The sequence below is a fragment of the Aptenodytes forsteri genome, unplaced genomic scaffold (assembly GCF_000699145.1).
Source record: "Aptenodytes forsteri isolate BGI_AS27 unplaced genomic scaffold, ASM69914v1 Scaffold87, whole genome shotgun sequence".
Taxonomy (NCBI): domain Eukaryota; kingdom Metazoa; phylum Chordata; class Aves; order Sphenisciformes; family Spheniscidae; genus Aptenodytes; species Aptenodytes forsteri.
In genome coordinates this window covers 5,159,846-5,181,432 of record NW_008796041.1, presented here as the reverse complement: position 1 = coordinate 5,181,432, position 21,587 = coordinate 5,159,846, and the positions used below count along the sequence as shown (strand labels likewise).

General features: G+C 38.4%; 1 protein-coding gene across 1 annotated transcript in view; it reads right to left on the bottom strand.

The window, feature by feature from the left end:
* Positions 1-11,877: 11,877 nt before the first annotated feature.
* The window catches only part of PCLO (piccolo presynaptic cytomatrix protein), a 393,514-nt gene continuing 383,804 nt past the window's right edge, over positions 11,878-21,587 (bottom strand). The window contains exons 26-28 of the mRNA XM_019473705.1: positions 17,248-17,382; positions 16,481-16,626; positions 11,878-12,018 (exon numbers count right to left, since the gene is read on the bottom strand). Of these exons, the coding sequence (XP_019329250.1) occupies positions 11,878-12,018; positions 16,481-16,626; positions 17,248-17,382 (422 nt within the window). The remainder of the gene's footprint in view (positions 12,019-16,480; positions 16,627-17,247; positions 17,383-21,587) is intronic.

Here is a 21,587-nt window from a genome sequence, read left to right as displayed (position 1 = left end):
ATGCCAGTGATGGAAAATTAATTTTGAGTTAGATACGGAAATAGTGATTGGGGATACACGTCGAATCCCCATTCTCTAACACCTTTATCTCCACAATATTTGTTTTTCTGGAAAGAGTTTTAAATACACCTCATGGAAGGTATCTTATTCTTTCCTGGTTTGTATTTATTGCATTCCTTTCAGCTATTCTTCATAGATAATAATTAGTGTTTAATCCATATTTGGAGCAGGACTTTAAATCTTTGTGTATTAACAGTACTCTGTCATTTTCTGATGCTGAGTGGGAGATGTCAGAGTCATTATAGCTTCTACTTGTAGGATTAGCAGGGAATGTTTGTTCAAAATCCTCTGTGAATCCCTTAAATCCTCAATTTAATAGAATTTTTCATGTTCATATGATGAATTGGCAATCTGAATCATTAAACAAAACCACTACTCTTTTTATTCGTAAGCATATGCACATACAATAATCTCAGAAATTAACTTAATTATGAATTATAATATTTCCAATGATTAATTAGAAATAAATTAATCAAGGACTTTCTATGAATAAGAGCAAGTGGAATCATAACCCAGGGAACAGACTGTTTTTAGAAAAATCTGGAGAACTGAACACCCTTCTAGTAGCTGTGCTATTGTGTCATTGCTTAAATATTGTACCTTCTCTCATAAAAAAGAGGACTATAGGGGTTTTAGGCCCTGAACTAGTCCCATTCCACTTTTACCACAATACTGCAGCTCTTCTTTGTCTGCTTGACTTTTGCATCCCTCTTGTAGCTGATTATCCCACTGGCTGTTTCTTTTTGGTGCAGAGGCTCCTGAAGCAGGAGAGAAGATGTAGCGCTGTGCAGCAGCTTGGATGCCTGTGCCTTTTCCCCACTAAAGTCCTGCACTCAGCCTGACCCTATCTGGCACACAGGAAAGTGAATTAGTTTGGAAAAAAAATGAAAATTACGGCCTTTGTATATGAAGGTCAAATATTTCACCAACTAAAATAACTCTGAAATGAAACCTAATTTCTGAAAGTCTCCTGTTCTCTACTGAGTAGGAGAAGTCTGTGTGTACCATAGCTATGCCTGGCACCAAGAATATGGTGAGAAGACTAGTCTAAAGAGAGGTTTTGTTTTGACTTCAGATCTCAAGAAAGCAATGGACTAAATGCACAGGGAAATAGAGCAGCAGTGTTTAAGACTAAATTTCACTGTACAGTAGTTCACAGTGGACCTGCCTAACCACCATTCTAGCATCCTTCTTGTTCGAACATTTTTGCATTAATAATCCTGTTGAAGTCGGGTCACTTAGCAGCCAGACTTCAAAGCGGCAAAGTTCCCAGCAGGAGCAGGAATATGTAGGCTAGTGGTTCCACCACCCAACCCATCAGTATTCAGCCCTTTGAATTTGTGATTTTCCTTTATTTTGCTTGTTTGTGGATCCATGACAGGCTAAAGGGGAAGGACTTACAGTAATAGTAGTTCTCTTGAATATTTTTAGATTACATGCCCTTCGAGTTTTTTTAAATGGCACCTGAAACATTTGGATGGCTCCTAGTCGCAATGTCTTCTAAGGACTATTATATTTTTTTTTTCAAATATAATATGATATTCAGTGCAAATCAGTTCCACACAGGATACAGGCTGGAGTGTTGACTTGCAGTTGACTTGCAGTTGTCCATACCATTTTCTTATTAGCACATCCCTTGACACAGCTCTGACATATCAAGTGGCACACAGATCTAATGCCAGAGACTGCTCTCAATAGGTGATTTTGGCAAAGTTACTTGTTTTGGGACACTTAAGCATGAACCAGTCCATTCCAGATGGCCTACAAGGAAAAGGGTGGACCCTGCCACTGTTTTTTTTTACAGGTAGAGAGGTAGCTATTGGGCCACTATCACAGCTAGTGGAAGAGCATATATAATTTTGGCCTGCAAGAGTCAGGCAGCAGATAGTCCTTCTACTGATTGTGTTCCACCTCATTACTTTCTATTTTTTGCCTTTTTGACCAGAAAGCAGAAAGGCCATTGGTGGATTAGTAACTTTAAAACTGGAGTAGACTTCTGTATTCCAGCTGGCATAGGCAATTTAACAAACAGGCTTTGTAGCTCTTTGATGCGAAAGATTTATATTGGCCAACAGTGAATTTCACTCAAGAGCAGTGGGATTGCACTGCTGCCAAACAAGGGATGCTGTTCACTTCCTTCTTTGTACAGAAGCACTTCATCTCATAAGCACAAATAAACCCTGATGATTAATCTAACTAAAATATAATGTATATTGGTGTGTCTGACATCTGTGAAGCCAGAGGCACTGTCCTTCTCTTTGAGTATTTAAAAAATGAAGTGATAATACAAGGATGTAATTTCTTGCTGTTACATTAACTCTGGAGTCATAGACAGTAGTTTAATTTGGAAGAGACAATGGCAGGTCATCTAGTCAAATTCCTCACCCCTGCTCAAAGCAATTCCAGATGTATCAGGTTGTTCAGGGACTTGTCCAAGTGTTTTAAAAACTTCCAAGGACAGAGATTCCACAAATTCTGTGGGCAGCCTGTTCCAGTGTTTGATTACCCCCACTGTGATTTTTTTCCAAATATATAAGCAGAATTTCTCATGTTGTAACTTACGTCTGTTGACTCTTGTCCTATCATTGCACACCTCCAAGAGCCTAGTTCTATCTTCTTTGTACCCTCCTGTAAGGCATCAGCAGACAGCTCCCCTTAACTTTATCTTCCCCAAGCCAAATAAATCCAACTCTGTCAAGCCTCTCCTCATACTTCATATGTGCCAGCCTCCTGACCATGTTGGTAGGCATCCACTGGCCTTGCTCAAGTACATCAATGTCTTTCTATAACTGGAAAGCATAAATCTATACATAATACTGTCAATTCTTACAGGTGCCAAATAGAGAGAAATAAAACTTTTTTGACCTGCTGGCTACATTTGTGATAATACACCCTAGTATCTGGTTGGTCGTCTTTTTAATAAGGGCATGCTGCTGACTCATGTTCAACTTGTTGTCCACCAGGACCCTTAAGTCCCCTTCTGCAAAGCCGAACTTCATTCAGTTGGTCCCAGCTTGCTGCGTGGGGTTATTTCATCACAGATGCAGGACTTCACATCTGCCTTTTTGAACTTCATGAGTTTCCCATCACCCCATTTCTTCTGACTGTCAAAGCCCCTCTAAATAGCAAGAACCCTACCAACCAGTGTATTGACCCCAGCCCCCAATTTGCTGGCAGTGCCTTCCATCTTTAACATAGCTGTGGATGCTGAACTGCTGATACCAAGAACTTTCTGAGATTGGACAGTCTGTGCTGAAAAAAAGATTTTATTTTGTATTTTCATCTGTGTTTAAAATCTTACCTGATATTATATCATCTAAAAATCCTGATATAATAAGTGAAATGCTGTAGGACCAAGCAATACTAGATTCAAAGGCCAAAGTAGTAGCCACTCTAAAAAGGTAACCACAGTAAAATGACCAGCCTGTCCAAACTAGAAATTATCTTCTTCTTCTGTTGGATGTTCAGCATCTGAGTCCTTGTCTGTAAACAATCATATCATTTTAGCTGATATAAATAAATATCCAACTATCCCTATGTGCTTAGTTTTTTCCTCAGTTTAAAGTGATATATGCTGGTGTGACAGATTTGGAGACACCTCTGATAATTTGTGACTGGTTTTTATTACATAATTTTGCTTATTGTTGTGGCCTTAACTGACAGACTGAAATTTGTGGAACTTGGCATACTTGTAAAGCAGGGCTGAAAAATATGCACTGTGCTCTTTCTGCATCAGCTGTGTCAGGAAAATCACCTAGGAAAAGGAAGGCATGAAGGAATTTCCTAATTCCCATGTATAGGCAGACATAAATTGAGAGCGGAGAAGGACTTGGGGGTACTGGTGGATGAAAAGCTGGACATGAGCCAGCAATGTGTGCTCACAGCCCAGAAAGCCAACCATATCCTGGGCTGCATCACAAGAAGCGTGGCCAGCAGGTCGAGGGAGGTGCTCTCCTGACACCCCACCTGGAGTACTGCATCCAGCTCTGGAGTCTTCAGCACAGGAAAGACATGGCCCTGTGGGGGTGGGTCCAGAGGAGGGCCACAAAAAAAAAAGGTCAGGGGGCTGGAAGACCTCTCCTATGAAGACAGGCTGAGAGAGTTGGGGTTGTTCAGCCTGGAGAAGAGAAGGCTCCAGGGACACCTTATTGCGGCCTTTCAGTATTTAAAAAGGGGCTTATAAAAAAGATGGGAACAGATTTTTTAGTAGGGCCTATTGCAATAGGACAAGGGGTAATGGTTTTAAACTAAAAGAGGGTAGATTTAGACTAGATATAAGAAAAAAATGTTTTGCAATGAGGGTGGTGAGACACAGGAACAGGTTGCCCAGAGAAGTTGTGGATGCCCCATCATTGGAAGTGTTCAAGGTCAGGTTGTACGGGGCTTTGAGCAACCTGATCTAGTTGAAGATGTCCCTGCCCATGGCAGGGGGGTTGGACTAAATGAGCTTTAAATGTCCCTTCCAACCCAAACTATTCTATGACGCTATGAAAAGAATAATGTTGAAGATATTTGCTGCAATGTTCTTGCTAGAGTCCCTGAGAGTTTGGCCTCCCTAAGGAAGCAGGAGATTAAAGAATTCACAGAATTTTGGTGGGCTGGACACTCTTTTGCACGTTGGCATAGCTGGGGAGCTGTAACTTCTGGTAGACCTCAAGGGCTTTGTGTTCCCTGGGAAGGAAGCCCTTGCGGAGATATCCTGAAGCACACAGGGATTCATGGTCAGGACAATCTGCCTGGAGACCCATGTTCCTGGAGACAGTTTTAACAATTTAAAAGTATAAGTTCTTATGTCCAGACATGCTTGAGTTACTAATATAAGAGAAACCAAAGTGTGTTGAGTCGAAATATCTGTAAAACCTATAAGAAGAGAGGACCTGAGAACAAAGTCCTGAAGGGAGAGTGCACTGAAGAGAGGACAGAATAGAGAAGAAGGTGTCCCTCATATGTGATTTCATTGGAAGAGATAGGAGTAAGTTAGACCTATTTTGATTTAAAAAATAATAGTAAAAAATGCAGCAACTAGCTGTTCAAGCAGTTCTAGCAGCAGTGTCCGTGAAATGTAGCTGCAGTGCTGGACGATGCTGCAAGGGGGCAGCGCGGCCCCTCGGTTGCGGCGGTTGGAAGCCTCTGGCTCTTCTCACGCTGTGAACTTGGTGACTCACGGTTTGTTGTTTGATCTCAGTACCTGAGAACGGAGGGACCCGTTCTCAGAGCCAGAATGCCAGGCTTAATCTCTGTGTATATTCTGCAGTGACTTCTCTCTCTATGAGCCTTAATTTCAGCCTATATTTTAAAAACATTGCATGAACTGCCCAATTCCCAGTTTCACATTGTATACCATGTATAGCTACTAGCTTAAACCCCACGATAGCACTGTGAGGAAATATTTCATGCATACTCTGCACTTTGCTGAGTGCTTTAACTGAATAAACACACATTTCTGTTAAACATTGTTAAATATTTAAAAAGAGGCATATTATTTATTCATTCTGTGTGTGTGTGAAAGGATACTGGCATTTTCTTTCTGTAAGCTAGTTTCCTGGAGCTAGATTCAGATAAACCTACAGCTTCCACAGCAGCTCATTCCGGTCACCTTTCTGTCCCATGAAGCTCTGACCATTTCCAGAGGGCCACCATGCTGGGCAGGAGCTTCCTCACCGAAATAAAGAGGATGCTGAGAAGTGGGGCTGATTGTGGGATGAAGTGTTGGTTGTAGCCGTGACTATTTCCTCAAAGAGAGGCACCCAAAATACCCTGAATGTATTAATCTTTGTGATTAAGGCAGGTACTGGAAAGACTGGAGTTTGGCTCCTGATGGACATTAAGTAGAAATTAGCCTCTGTCACTGCTGTAGCAAGTAGGCTAATGTTAAAAAGGGCAGCTCTTTTCTTGAGGCATCCTCAAAGGTGTTGCCTATTTCTCACTACATTATTTTTTGAGAAAAGGACATCAACTGAGAGAAAACATTCCAGGTTATGTGCTCCAGGTGCCAGACTCAAGCATCAATTTACCATATTTGGAGAGCATGAATTTTTTATTGTTTGTATCAAAGAGGGGAACTATGGAAATATAATAAATATAGGTCTAGACTTGGCTCAGGAATGCAAGCTCTATGGGAAAACCTCATTGATGTTCTACAAGTTAGGTACAATTCAGTAATACAAAAATGATTGCTGAAAGAAACTGGTTTGTTGTTTATAATAAGGGCTAAAAGACATTGTTCCTGGAAAGCTTCTTTCTACTAGAAGAAAGAGCCAGAAAATCCCTTTAGGTTTTATCGGATTATTCTTTATTCTGCTTTTGTCAGGAACTTAGAAGGTACACAGTGGATACGTAAAAGAGTTAGGCCACAGTTTCAACTCATCTTTTCTTCACAGTGAGGAGGCAAAACTCTGTACATTCCTAAATGTTGATGTATGCGGAACTTAAAAGGTACACAGTGGATACGTAAAAGGGTACGGAGTTAGGCCACAGTTTCAATTCATCTTTTCTTCACAGTGAGGAGGCAAAACTCTGTACATTCCTAAATGTACTGATGTATGCAAAATTATTTCTCATCTATACAGGATGCCAGAGATTAATCTGTGTGAAGATATCAACAAGCTGCATGTGGATTCTGGTTCTGATTTGTTTGAAGAAGATTTTGATGAACTAACCGTTCTTTATTTCAAAATGAAATGTGGGACATTAGTGATACCCTGGGAGGTGAGCTAATGCTGAAATAGGACAGATGAATATGGGCAGTGTGTACAGTATTACAATAAATCCACTGTGGCCAACAAATGGGAAATTTGAACCAGTAAAATAGTTTTTCATGTTAATTAGGGAAAAGAAACCAAACCAGATATTTTAAATATTTATTTGTCAGACTGGGATAACAGCCTTTATACAGCACAATTTGCATAAGTTCTCAAGATACATCCTGTATACAATCACAAAACCATGACATGGATTTATACATAAAGTGAAAACTGAGACAGATTTACAAGCATTTTTATACAATTCTCATACTGCTTTTGTTTCAGTTTTTACAACTTTTAGAACAAGTCTGTATTTTTTTTCCTGATGAATCTGGAAGCAAAATGAAAATTAAAAGAAATTCAAACCAAAATGAATATCAACAAACCACCACCTATGCATGCAACATTCACTGTGGAAACATTACATTTCTCCAAGGACTAATCTTTTTTTTGTGTTTTTGTGGGTTTTTTGGTGTTTTTGGATTTTTTTAAACATTGGGTATGCTGTACACGTTGTCTGTAGCATGACAGCACACACGCTAGTCAGCCATTGTTGAGCACCTGAGCACGTCACTGAACATCTATAAGATACAATCAAATAAGGACACATTCACATGCTTGGATGTCAGATGGAGTTAATGATTTAAACTCAGTTTGTTTTACAAAAATGTATACTTATTTACAGGGTAACAAATTAAGAAAACGGCTTTCGCTCAGATCACCTATTTTGAGTTATGGATATCTATATATATTATAACCTTTGAGCTCATCAATATATTTCCTTATTAATCTTTTCAAAATAATTAAACAGAACATATAGAAAACATTAAAATGCTTCTTATGATTTAAAGAGAGAGTATCCGGTTTCACTTATTCCTTCTATTTTCCTCCTAAAGGCAACATGTATTCATAAAGAGCAACTGATCCTACATGCCAGGTGTACCGAAAACTCACAAGGCATGTAGGGCTAAGGTTTAAATATAATGTAGGTGGATACTTTCACTAAATTTCCTCTCTGTTTCATTACCTTTATAAATTACACTCACACAAATGCAATTTTTCTCTGTTATTCACATAGGTATGTACATATCTAGATATATACTCAAATAATGGAATCTGGGACATTCAACATTGTAGCAATGAAAATAAAGTACTTAAAAATAGTGTCAGTTATGATTCAAATAATAATTTAAAAAAATACTATTAACATCTTTATGGTATCTCCATGAAACTAAATCCTAATTAAATAATCTCTATTGGGCACACAGTAGCTTATAATATAATAGATGTCTTCTTTTTCTCCATCATCATCCTCAAAGTAAGAATCAATATCAGCTGGTTACCAGCTACGATATCCCACAGCCTAACCATGCGAACACCCAGCATCCAGAAAAATAACTCAAATATTTCCTAGGTCTTGATTTAAAGCCAGTTTAAGTCAACAGATTGGTTGTTATTGACTTCAACTGGTTTGGATTGGGTTTTTGTTTCTTCCACACAGGATCCATGTAATGTAAAAACATGGGTAATAATAAAGAAGCAGCACTCATTGTCCCTGGATACTATCCCTTTAAAGTGTAATGATAAAAAACTAGCTCAACATTCATCATAGAAACTCTCATGTCTAGTTTTAACCTGGAAAAAAAAAAAGTGGTTGTTTGCTGCTCATTGTATGCATAATAATAATAATGGTAACATTAGAAATCCCTGTCATTTGTAAACACATGCACTGTGCTTTTGCTCATTTTTCAGCTTGTTTCCACTACACAAGGCCTTGAACAAAGAAGCAGCTTCAATCTCTGTTGACTCAGCAGACTTATGAATAAAAAAAGTTAAAATGCCTCTGCTATTACCTCCCTGCAACATGTGTCTTCAAAGCAATCGTAGAAATGTGTGAACTCATTAATAATCAATCACTCAGAAATGATAAAAGCTGTTGTCGCATCTAAGCACTTTTGGCCAGATAAAAGAAACAAAAATTAATGAGAAAAAAGTGAAAAAAATATACTGAGATATATACAAAAAAGTAAAAAAATACTAATAGTCCTTGTTTGATTATTTTTTAAAAAACATTGTCACAAGAGAGTTTTTCCTGACTTCATTCATAAAACAAGAAAAAAAAGAAAAAAAATGCATTCAAACATGAATCTGTGTTGCATAGAGTGATTCCAGTACAACCTAGAAATTTGGTCAAAAAAAGGAACTTGGCACACTTTGGAAGCATCCTCTGACCTCTGAATGATGCTGCCTTGGAAAAGAGAGAGTGCGTGGGCCCAGGTCTGTCACTAGCCCATCCTGGGTGACACCACAGGAACCCTGTTCTTGCTGCAGCTGGCCAAGGCAGTGCTGCGTTCCTGACAAACTCTACTCTTTGCGTTTCATGATGGGAGTCCGAAACCGCCATTTCAACATGCAGAAACATTTTGTGTGTTGTTCAGAGAATCAAAGATGCTTGAATTAAACCTGTTGCTGACAGCTGATTACCCTGCAAAGGTAGCTGTTCCGTACAGCCGCAGCTATACAACCCAACACAACTATTTTGTAAAAATATTGGCCACATTTGTATGTGTGTGAGAGCAAAGCACGCCGGTCCACTTTCTCAATTAAGACTGATGATTACAGGCTTCCCAGTAAGGCAGCCGGATAGTGCTCGTTCCTGCTGGAAATCTCCATAGCAACTACCAGTGTGACTTGCTGTCTTTATAATAAATCTTAGCAAGAACAAAATTACCAGCAGTTTGCACAAAATTGCACACCTCATGGCTTGTACTTCACACAGTAATTGAAACTGGACTTTTTTTTTTTTTGGTCTTTTTTCAAAAAAAGAACACACTATAGCCATCAGGAATGCAAAATAACTCACCAAAAGAGCAACACGTATGTCAAATATATCCACATAGGATTTTTTGGTTTGATTGGGGACTTTTTCTTTGAATTATTTATCTTCTTATAAAAACATACACAACATCAAAACATATAGGATGTTTACTATAACTCCAGAGGACTGCTTTTAAAATATATGAGAGGTAGGGCATACATATACTGGTGAAAGCATAAAATTCAACATTAAAGCACACATCCTACTTCCACTGTCAGTGATGTTGTGTTTTTAAGAGAGCTAATAAGCTTTTGGTAAGATTGCTCTGCTTGCAAGTTAAGCAGGCTACCAGCAGGTTATGAACAACTTAACAGGAGTTTTCTTGGTGTGCGTATCATGAATATCTTCTGCGTGTTTCTTCTCATATTCCTTTTCCACACTGTTATTTTAAGTTGACAAAGGTAAATCAAAAACTCTATGTGGAAAGTGTCACCAGATCAAATGGTGTAGCTTTTTCAGTCAGTCCAGCTTCTGAATAAGCTGAGCCTTATTTTTCCTTTTTTTTTTAAGCATATATTCTTTTCCAGTAGAATATTTTCAGTTGTTCTTGCACAACCTGTGGAAGTGTACTACACATATTCAGAAAATATAAGAAGACGTACATTAAAGCATTTGTGAAAAGTCCTTATTGGGCAAGAAAAATAAATGCCTGAAGTGCAGAAGTTTGGTCATTTTCTTTTTAAATATGCAAAGGTCATGAGGTAATATTTCAAGGGAAACTACTTTTTAATGAATCTGTGAAAAAATAAATACTTCTAAGTACCAGGGCAGTTAGTACCATATTGATTCTTGTTTTTTAAAGAAACTGCTATACTTTTAGGAATGGGAGAAAAACCTCTCCCTTCTTCTTCAAAAATAATGCAAGGGAAAATACAACAACCAGCCTAAACCATCCCAGGCAGTAATTTCTTCCCAAAATGAGCTAACTGCTCAGTTTCAAGCCCCTGAAAGTGGGACTTTAAGCATGGAAGTGCTGACACAGTCTTAATTGTTGCGAGTTACCTTCCTATTTACTTCTTTCCTAACTGAGAAGCCATGCTATTGAGTGGATTTTACTCAGACATTCACCTGAGATAGTAAGAAGATATTCTTAATTCTCTCTAATGCAACAAAATCCAGGCAGTGACTGCCCTGCTATCCTTTCCCCTTAGATTTCAAGTGTGTCACTGGTGATGATACAGAGCCCTGCACTGAGCAGGCTGGTGTTAGCACGGTGGGTCTACTGCTCCGAAGTGCCCACAATATAGCCTAGAATTCATCGTTTCTGTACAGTTTCAGAATAAGACTGGTTGCTGAAAAATGGAAGGACTAGTTGAAATAATTGTGTTAGTCCCAGTAAGTCTCTTCAACTCCAAACTTTTTTAAAACTGCTGATTCAAAGGGTAGGGTGAAGTACAGTGTCACTGACATTGAAACAGCATTTTTTCTTCCTGATGTAGTGCAGTTTACATCCTGTCCTTTCTCTTAAAAACCACATCCCAAATTATAGACCATTAATATAGTTTTATCCATTACATTCTAGGACAGTGGTTTATATTCATTGTTAACACACAGAAACAAATGAAACAATCAGATCTGATTCTCCACAGCATAGTTTCTGAAGGAAAAAGAAAGAAGGAAAAAAAGTAATGTAAAATAACATTACCACTCTTGCAAACGCCTTGCAGTTTGTGTCAAGTGGCATAATCTCACTACAGCAAATTATCAGAGATCCTAAGGTGCAGAGGAACAAGTTTTGCACTTCTGGTAAGTGAGATTTGGAAAGTCAGTCACCCTAGGTGCTTTTGCATAAAATGACCTCCTTCTGGTTGCACAGAAAACCAGACTGCTCTTTCCATCGCACTACCTCCAGCTGCAGCCGAACTCTGCATTGACACCTGCCTTCCAGCCTTCATTATTTCCTTCACAGTTACTCTCTTCACAAAGAGTCCAACAACACGGAGCCCTTGTATCAGTCTTCGTTTCAAACAGCCCCACTTTAAATTCTGGGCCCAGGTTTTCTTTTACTTTGCTGTCTTTTGCAGCAAAACAAGTGTACTAGCCCTCATTTAAGTGTGCTATGTAGCCCAGAGACTGCTCTTTTCTACTTTGTATTCTGAAAGACTAGCTAAACACAATGATATCAAACTATAGTCTTGGAGTGATGCTGTTTATAGCAGACTCTGCAGGTTTTGTGCCCTAAGCAGACAGCTCTGCTCAGTGTGTTTGTGTGGAGCTGACCAACAGTTTGTGCCAGTTTACTATTCTTTTCCTTAGATCCACTTTGTCAAGCCAGATATAAGCTTCCCCAATCAGTGTCTTTTTCATAAACTTCCCTCCATTGGAGACAAGCAGAATCTGGGAAAATAATAATAATAAAAAATAATTATCAGTGTGCATAGTAACATACTGCATTTTCTGGCAAACGTGAAAGATTCAGAAATGTTGAGCTCTGTTTTGGTACCCACAGAGGAGGAAAGAAACACTGACCATAACCCTTTATAGAGAGTCAGCTTTCCAATACAAAGGAAGCCCTGTGAAAACTGAACCTTCCCTCTCTTCTATTTTATTATCATGGGATGTAGCAACTAGATGACAATCTTGAACTTTAGTGAGCAATTTGTTCACCTGCTGGTTACCAAAGACAAACACAAGGTCATTTTAAGTTACAGGGTAAAGCTTTATGCAGGTGAAGTACCAGCCCTTTTTAAGTGCTTGGAAGTCAGAGGGTGCTCTGCATGTAGGCTGTAACTCAGAGCAGACTAGTGTGTGAGAAAGTCCAGAGTCCTGGTTTCTGACCTCAGCAAGCGGTAGTCTAACCTAAAATGTAGAGTTGGTCTGAAATGCCATTCCTGCTGAGAGCCACAGTATTGCCTCTGGTCTTACGGCTTTTGCTTGCCCAGCCATGGAGAGTGGGAAGGGCAAGGAATAGCCCTGGCACTTATGTGAGTTATGCAGGCTGGGTGTCCAAGACTCTCCCTGATATATCATACAGGCGCAGGTTTTCCAGCTAAGCAGGTTCATGCCATGCAAACAATAGCCTTCTCTGAAGGACTTGATTCATTCTGTGGATCTATAGATTCATTCTATGTGTTTCTGGGAGAAATAAATTTGATAATATATATACTTCAGGGGATGAGTTATAGTTACACAGTCAGATAAATTCTAGCGTTTCTCAATTATTTAGTAACTGAATTAACAAGCTCAATGCTTCTTTTTTTTTTTTTTTAATCAACTTCCTAGGTTTTCCAGAAAGAAAAAGAACTCATGAAAAATTGCAGTTCCATGATAGGATTAGCAGCAGGTTTATAATATTCACAGTCACTGAGCAGACTGCCGGCAATGAGCAAGGGAGGTAACTGATAACAGTAGGAGGCTGTCACCCTCCGTGTGAACCAACAGGAGAGAAACTAGGGCATTTTCTTGCTTGGTTTCACAGATCTAGGCTAACAAAAGAATGGCAGGACTCAAGGATTTTGTACTCCACTGAGATGCTGGAAGAGACCATATAGCAATAGACATGTAACAGAACTGTAGAAGAACTAGAGTTTCCAGTAATCAAGAACTTTAACATTTTTGAAAATTTTCCATTCTGATTTGGGAAACAAAGTAAAAAATGCAAACTTTACAGCACAATTGAAATTTAGAAAAAAAAAAAGGGGAGGGGGAAGAAATTTGCAATCATTTTCCTGGATGAGCTTCCCAGTTCCCTGGCCAATTTTGATATCAATCAGCGAGTAAGGTATGTACCCAGACAGCTTAGACGCCTACATGCCCATCGGTCAACAGTTTGATGAGGGAAGACCAAATGACCCTTAGGCACTGAGCTATTAGGGAACCCCACTTTACTTCACTCATCAGAAAGCTCATCCTTGGGGAAAATAGGCAGCCTGCCTCCACAGCTGGTGGCTTCTAGGTCGCTTGGTTCAGTGTTTCCTGAAGAAATGGACAGCCCAGAAGCTCGCAAGCCAAACCAGAACATCTGTGAAAAACGTTCTTCTGTTTTTTTCTGATTACCCTCACATAGGACATTATGTATTTCTAATTGCAGCAAGCCAGTCAGCCAGGAGCCAGTTAGGGAAGAAGGCAAAGGAGCCAGGAGCTTAGTGCTTTCCAGAAAGGTCCCAGGTGGGTTGCCAAGGAACAAGGAAATCAGGGAGGCGAGTGAGCAAACTGCAAGGGGCTGAGGCAAGTGCCTGTCTGAAACCTGTCAAAATGTTTTCTGCAGAATGTTTTCATTCTGACACTTCAACAGTTTTGGGACAGAAAAAATTTCTAACAGAAATTTTCCATCACTTCTGTCCTTGATCCTTCTCTCCACTCCTCCCAGCTGGATCCCTGATATCTGTCTTCTCTAGCTTGTCTGTCTCTCAGCCTTGGTTGTTCCCTGCTCCAGGCTTTAAATTCCAGCCTTGTTATCTTGAATCAGCTAGTCTCAGTTTCTAATCCTTAGGATTTTTTTCCTTATTCCCAAAACTCTTGACCAGATGATTCTCCCTTTCCCTTCCCTTCCCTTCCCTTCCCTTCCCTCGCCTCGCCTCGCCTCTCCCCTCCTCAATTCTCCTCTCTTTTTTTTTCTTTTTGTTTTTTCCCTCTCAATAGCCCATGGTCCCATTTTTACGGTTAATATTCACAGCTTTTGCTGTCAATTTTTAGAGTGCAGACCATTCTCCTAATTTCTGCCTCCATTTGTTTCTCATGTCTCTTTACAACGTACCTTCTTTCATTACCATGTTTGATCTCATCTTACTCCCTCTCTCTGATCTTTTTCCTCCCTTAATCTCCCAATTCCATTTTTGTTCTAAACATCATGGTTTTGTTTCCTTTCCCTCTCCCCCAAATCTCTTTTGGCAATGTCCAGCTTTTTGCCACTAAACATTCATCACTCAAATTCAGCATTCATATCAGCCAGCTTCATGCTTTGCCATAGGAACACATTGACTGATAAGTATGAAGAGCATATACAAACAGATGTACTGAGTCAGATCAAAGATCTCTCCAGGCAAATATTCTGATTCCAAAAGTATATAGGGCAGTGCATAAAGCAGAATATAAGAATAGGACAATCATGTAGTGACACTTTCCCAAAATACCTACTATGATCTGTGGACCATTGACTTCCTGACTCACAAGTGGTATGTTTGTATTTAACAGACTATGAGGTATTTTGCCCATGAATTTGTCCAATAATTTTCTCCATTTACTTTTCCCATGCAAACATGTATCATCCGCAATATATTATGGCAATAAATTTTACAGCTCAAACTCCAAGTTGTGTGAAGAAGAAACACCTTTTGTTTGTTTTAAACTTGTTTCTTGCTACTTTTATAGCCTTTGTTCTCTTAGGTCTGGTGTGCAGCACTGGTACATATCACAGTTTCTGAGGAAATGTTGCCAAGTCTCAGGCTGACTTGGTTCCTTTGATTACCTCCCTCACTATCTCCCTCCTTAACAACTTGATGGCTTATTTTTCCATAGGACTCTGTGAGTTGTTCTTTACTGGTCTACCCACCTCTTATGGTTTCCTTTTCAAACCACCACTGGAAGCAAAGTTTTTACAGGAATTTTAGCTCTTAAACTTTGGCAAGACTTCATTGACCACTCTGGATGTTCCCAGGTAATATAACATCTTAAACAGTCTTTTACTGAGTCTATTGAATCAATAAGGATGTTAGGACACCTTAACACAGGGAAAACAGTATCTATTTTTGTTGGCCTTGTTTTGTAAGCAACATCCATCTTGGCTTTAATTTTAATGATATAGCCAATAAACCTAACATAGGCACTTAGATAATCCAGTCTAACTTCAGTCATCAAAATGTAGCTGGCTTGTTTACATCGGTCTTCCAGATTTAAAGGTACATTAAGTGGATGATGGTATGCCCAACAATTCCTGCCACTTACTTTTAAGATTAGCATGCAGATATCCCTGGAATTGTCCATCGCTTTCCACTGACTAGAGGAAGCCTGAATATCTGACTTATATTAGTTATCTACTCATGTGAAAGTAAATGAAGGTAGGTAAAGTGAGTCCTACCTGTCTAAAAAAGCATATCTGACCAAATGATCAAATCTGTCTAAGCAACTAAAACACAGGAGAGGGACCATTGCCTGAATCAGTTCCACACATCATTTGATGTGCCACAGACTGAAAATACCATCATCTCCTTTACAAATGTACACAGAGAATATTTGACTTGGCATAATCGGTTATTCTGCAATGTCTGAGATTATGATTATTGTGTCCAATTCCAGGCACCACAACTTTTAAAGAAGTTGAGGAACTAGAGAGAATGAGAAAATGATTAGGCATTTAGGTAACAGGACATACCAAAGAAATTTGGTTTACTTAGGCTGGAAAAATAGAGAGGAGAGATATGATAGCAACCTTTCCATGTGCAAACTTTTTTTACAAAAAGAAAGCAGATCAGTTTTCCTTTGTGCTTTGTGAGGATACTTAAGGATAAGTTAATTTAAAAATATGGCATATTTAAGTTAGCTATTACACTAAACTTACTAAATATATAAAGAAGTATTTTTAGAAAGCATGCATAACTTCCTTCTCTAGGGATTTTAAGAACAGATCAAGCCTAAAACTTTCAGGCCTGGTCTATAAATACCCTTCCTCAGTGTGGGGTGATGGATTAAACCATCTTTTAAAATCTCCTCCAGCCCGATATTTCCATTATTATGTAGTTGTGTTATTTCCTTTGTAATTTTCTCTTTTCAGCAAACATCTGGGGTAGAAGATTGATCTCAAATGCCCATAGCACAGCATGGACAACATCCAAAATTAGGTTTTAATAAAATGCAGAATTACCTGAAGAGAATGCCCAGCAGGACTCAAGCTAAATCTAAATGTTTCATTGAACGAAGGCTCTCGGTCGTGCCTGCATACCCTGGTTTTCTTCTTAATTACTCTCTTTTGGGTAGAGATATTGACAACGTACAGCTTCACATACAGGTCTGGGGAAGAACAGTTCAACGAGTTAAATACAGAAGCTTTTAAATAATCGTTGTTGCTAATGATTTCAACAGAGGGGAAGTGTTGTGGAGAAACAGAGCATGGTACTTTACAGAGCCATATTCTGTTATCATTCACATGGTGTAGAAATGGAACCACCCCACTAAATCCAAGAGAATTAATTTGTGCTTACAATGCTGTCATTAAAGGAACAAATACCTTGATGTCTTTATGTATGTATGAAAATATTATTACTAACATAAGTTTTTAATTTTTAAAAAGCTTTTTCACCAAAATAAATTTTTTCACTAGATCTCATTGTTCTTTAATAACCTAGGAAGTTATCATTTTTATTAAAGTTAAAAAAGGATTAATTTTTAATAATCAAAAGTAAATTAAAAAGAGGATTAACTTCTGAGACTTAATTTGCTTCTACAAAATATTTTTACTGTCATTAAAGTTGCTCATAGGAGAAAAAAAGCACTTCAAAAAGAATCCTATAGAATGTGTCAGTCTGATTAAGAAGCATTTTTCTTTCCCATTTTAGCGGTGATGTTAAATGACTTCAGATACATCCTACTTAATGTTTTCAAAGTATCATGAAGCTGGTTTCTGTGTGATACCTGGTAGATGATCTGGAGATTTAAATTTGTATGTGATATTTCTGCACTGAAGGATTTCTACTATCAGCTGTTCTCCATCTGTCTTCATTTCCTTCTTTAATGCAATCTTGATTTCACCCATAACCTGTGTTTTACCTGGAAAAGCAGAAAAAGCAACCCTCATTAATGTAAAAGGAAACTGCATGTATCTTTCTAACTTGGAAAGAAGTAGAGTTTTCTGGTTTGGTTTTTTTAGGTTGGGGGGGGGGTTGTCTTTTTTTTCATGACAGCTTATAGTTTTTAGTCAGGAGTATAAGCATAATGTGTTGCTTGAATGAATAAATGGTAGATACATGCAGTGCACTTGTGTAACTAGATTATATGCTTCAGAATGTATTTATTTCAGAGGAGCTTTTTTCCCAAGAATACAAATTTCACTAGGAGTCATTACAAGCCATGTAATGGTCACTACAACTCACCTTTTCAGAAACCTTTACTACAAGATTCTGAAGTTATCTCATTTAAAAAAAAAAAAAAGGAAAGAAAAAAAAAGGATAACATTCAATAGAGTGTTAAAAAGTAAGATTCTGAAAGGCAATGAATTAAGACTTTGGTGAAGTTAGCATTTCGTTTCACTTTCTTACGTATACAGAGCAATATCATTCCCACAATCTAAAGGGAAGTGCTCACTGTGACCTTTAAAAGTAAAGGTGATTTCCCTTCTTATGTGGGCACAAATACAGGCCCATTATTCCTACGCTGTATGGATTTCTCCCTAAATCAGTCCAGAGATGGAGAGAAGGCACAGAATGGAATGTAGGCAAAGCTGTTTTGCCTTTCCCCTGCCTGTCCTCCCACAAGGCTGTACTGAAGCCAGGCAGAGTAGAGCAGGGCTACATCTTCTAAATGGCTGTGGTGGTGTAAGCAGAGCCCATGCCCTCAGCTTAATGCTGTCTATAGTAGCATCATGTCATAATAGGAGCTGTGCTTCTATATCTATTGTCCTGCCACTGTGAAATATTATTTCACCTTCCTCTTCTCTTTAGACATTAGTAAAAAAAACCCCAAACTGTTAAGCCTCTGGAAGTCTTTATTACCTAGTTTCTGGTGCCAGCAGGCTGGAGCTTTAATGCATTACCAGGAAATTCTAGAAGCTGGTGCCAAGATGTTGTAAGGAGCAAAGCAATTCTGCAGAAAGTAAACAATTATGATACATCTGGAGAAGTTCCTCTCTTAAAGAGTAGAAAGTTACCAAGTGGCATTTAGAGATTACTTACTTGTATCACAAATGTATAACCAAATTTGAATAATCCCCACTAAAAATGCCAGCTGTTGTTTCACAGATGTCCATGAGCAGTCATACATTCTATTGTTTTTCCCACTTAAAATATTTTTTGGGATCATGAATACAAATTTATTAACAAATAATCCCAGCTACAACCTGGGCCCTCAACACTCCTCACAAACTAAAGCTGGAATCTAACTTAGTTACAGTCAGTAACAAATTTGCAATTGGGCTTCAGCTGGGTCAGCATTTCACCCATAGTTTGTAAGGTGGGAGAGGACCAGTTAGGAGGCAAATGATTCTTTCACCAATTTAATCATCACAAAACCCTTCTTAGAGGTTTGAACATGCAATAATAGCATCTTGCTTTCTGTTATATGTTTGTGCAAAGAGAATGCAGCCCTCACCTTTGATGGCAGCAGCAAAGATCATCGGTAGCGGGGATCAAAGAAGGAAAGGCCAACAATGTCCCTGTTGCTATTAATTAATCTGTTCCATCATGTGTCAACAAGCTTTAAACTAAGGATATAACACCCTTTTTCTGGAAAGTGTTAAGTGACCTAGTTAGGGGTCTAGCTTGGCTAAACTGTGGATTTTGAATGACTGGAAACATACAGGAAAAAATTATAATGCTTCCTCTGCTCTGTGGATAAACTACCAAAATCACTGATGAAGACATGACATACCTGAAAGGTATTGCATAAATCTCGCTTTTTGATCAGTATTGGTTCTTGCACTGACCCCAATGCTTGACCATGATAAAAGCCCATCATGGACAGTTGTAGCACAAACCTAACATCAGTTTCAGGCAATCTTTAGTTAAACACATCCTTTTCTGGAAATTATGCTCAGCTTATTTACCTTACTTTATTCCCTCTCTGTCCTTTAAGATTTATTTGCAACAGTTGTTAGGACCTCTTCTTTCTTGATTACCTTAGTACTTTCTTTTTCACTTAGATGTGTATTCAACCTAAAATGAGATCAGGTAGGTTGGATGCTACCTGTGATGTTGTGAGCTAGGAAAATGGAGAAATGCTTCCAGTAAATTAGAATGTGTTTGAAAATTCCAGCACCATTTCTTAGCATCTGGAAATTTTCCGTGGACTATTTTGTATCCCTAGATACTCTTTACAACAAACAATCCTGCTTCACTATTTAAGCCTCATGGGGAAAAAAATGATCTCCAGCTGCAAGTACATGAACGATGATAGCTCTCTTGTGCTTCCATACTAATTTTCATTTCTCCCACAGCATGCAGTGAAAAAACCCTAACACCAGCCTTATGAAACATTGCATTAAAATAAATCACCACTTCAAAACCTAAGGAATTTTGAAGACTCAGAAGAGATTCCTACTCCTTCCATTGTTTGGCTTTTTTCCCTCTTTCTCATATATGTTCACTACATCTTTCCTTTGACAGGTGTGTAAGAACAGCTCAAATGTACATTGGTTTGTGGAGTTGATTTTTTAAATGGAAATACATTTAGAAAGAGAAATACTTCCCCCCCCCACTGATGAGGGGAAGTGTTAATAATGGACAGTCTATGAGCTGTTGAGAGAGTTCACAGTGGACTGAGCTAGACATGAATGTTTTTTGACTGATATGACAGAAATAAAGTTGCTTAGGGTGTCATGGGATTGGACAACCCCGAGGATTGCATTGGTAGGAATAGCTCAAAATACAGTGCCCCGTCACAACCTTTTGCATTCTTCTATAAATTTAGAAAACATTGGTCCTAAATGATGTATAAACGGAACTGATTGTGGGTATTTTGGTAGCCATTGGATGATGCTAAACAAATGCTACAATGCAACTTTAAAAAAAGTAAATATAGTGAAATAGATGTTGCATATCTTTCTAGGAAAGTAGTAATATGGATTTCTATGACACTGGGAAATCATTTGTAACTTGAATATTACTGTTTGCCTCCAGAAGGATGTATTCCAGGTGAAATATGTGCAAACCAGGATTATCACAGTGGCAAAGAACCATACAGTAAAGCACTAAAAACATTACTTTCTAATTTAGCCTAGGAAACAAGGACTGGAAAAAGATGAAATTGCTTTCTACAAACATATGATAGAATAAATATTGAAAGGAATAAGAAATATCTAAGCTGAATTTGTGTGATATTTCACCTGTTACATATATATCAAATGCAGACTTACTGGTGTACTGCAAGAGGACCACAGGCATGCACAGCAGCATCGTGTTCCCTTTAGGAACACATTAACAGTAGCTAATCAATTCTTAAAAATAGATAGCTATGATTAAATACATGTGTTTTTTACATGCCAATACACCTCTTTTTAGGGGATAAGATTTATTAAAAATCCATTAACAATTAAAAGGTGACGGTTAGTTAACTAAATTGCTGCAAGGTATTTGAGAAGTCAAGGGGTTTAAAATTGCTATGGTGATGGCAACACAAGCTGTTGCTCTTGTAGAACTGTCACACTCCGCGCTGTGAAAGGTTAATTAGTTCTGCTATTAGTCTTAAATGACTGCTGCTGTAAATCACAGGATGTGTCATCTGCACTGTTGTTGTCAACTTCCAGGGATTGATAACTATGGATTGTGCTCCCATTCCTTTTTGATCAGATGCCTGCTGTCAAACGAAATTACCCAAGACAGTAGTAAATATTTGTCTCCCATCGGTCTGTGTTATCAAGGCTAATTCAGCAATGCATTTAAATGAGCAGGTAAATCTTGCTGGACAATGTCAGGAATTTCGTTCAGTTCAATTATCTAAATGTAATTTTCTGAGCTAACTTACACATTTATCTTAGAATAAGTTGAATTGCCTTTTGAGATTGACTATGTCTATTCACATAGATGGACCAAGTGTGAGCATGTTAAACTTGGAAAATTAAGTATGAGATGCCTAAATGCTGCTACCTGATGAACATCATACTAGAGTAATTTGCTGAATGGATGCCAGATGGCCAGAAAACAGAATTAAGAAAATACATAAACTGATATTTTGTTCCATGGTTGTGTATAAGTTAATACAGGCTCCTTCTGTTCCAGAAGAGTGACTGGGAGTATTAGAGCAGTGGAATTAGAAATAAAATA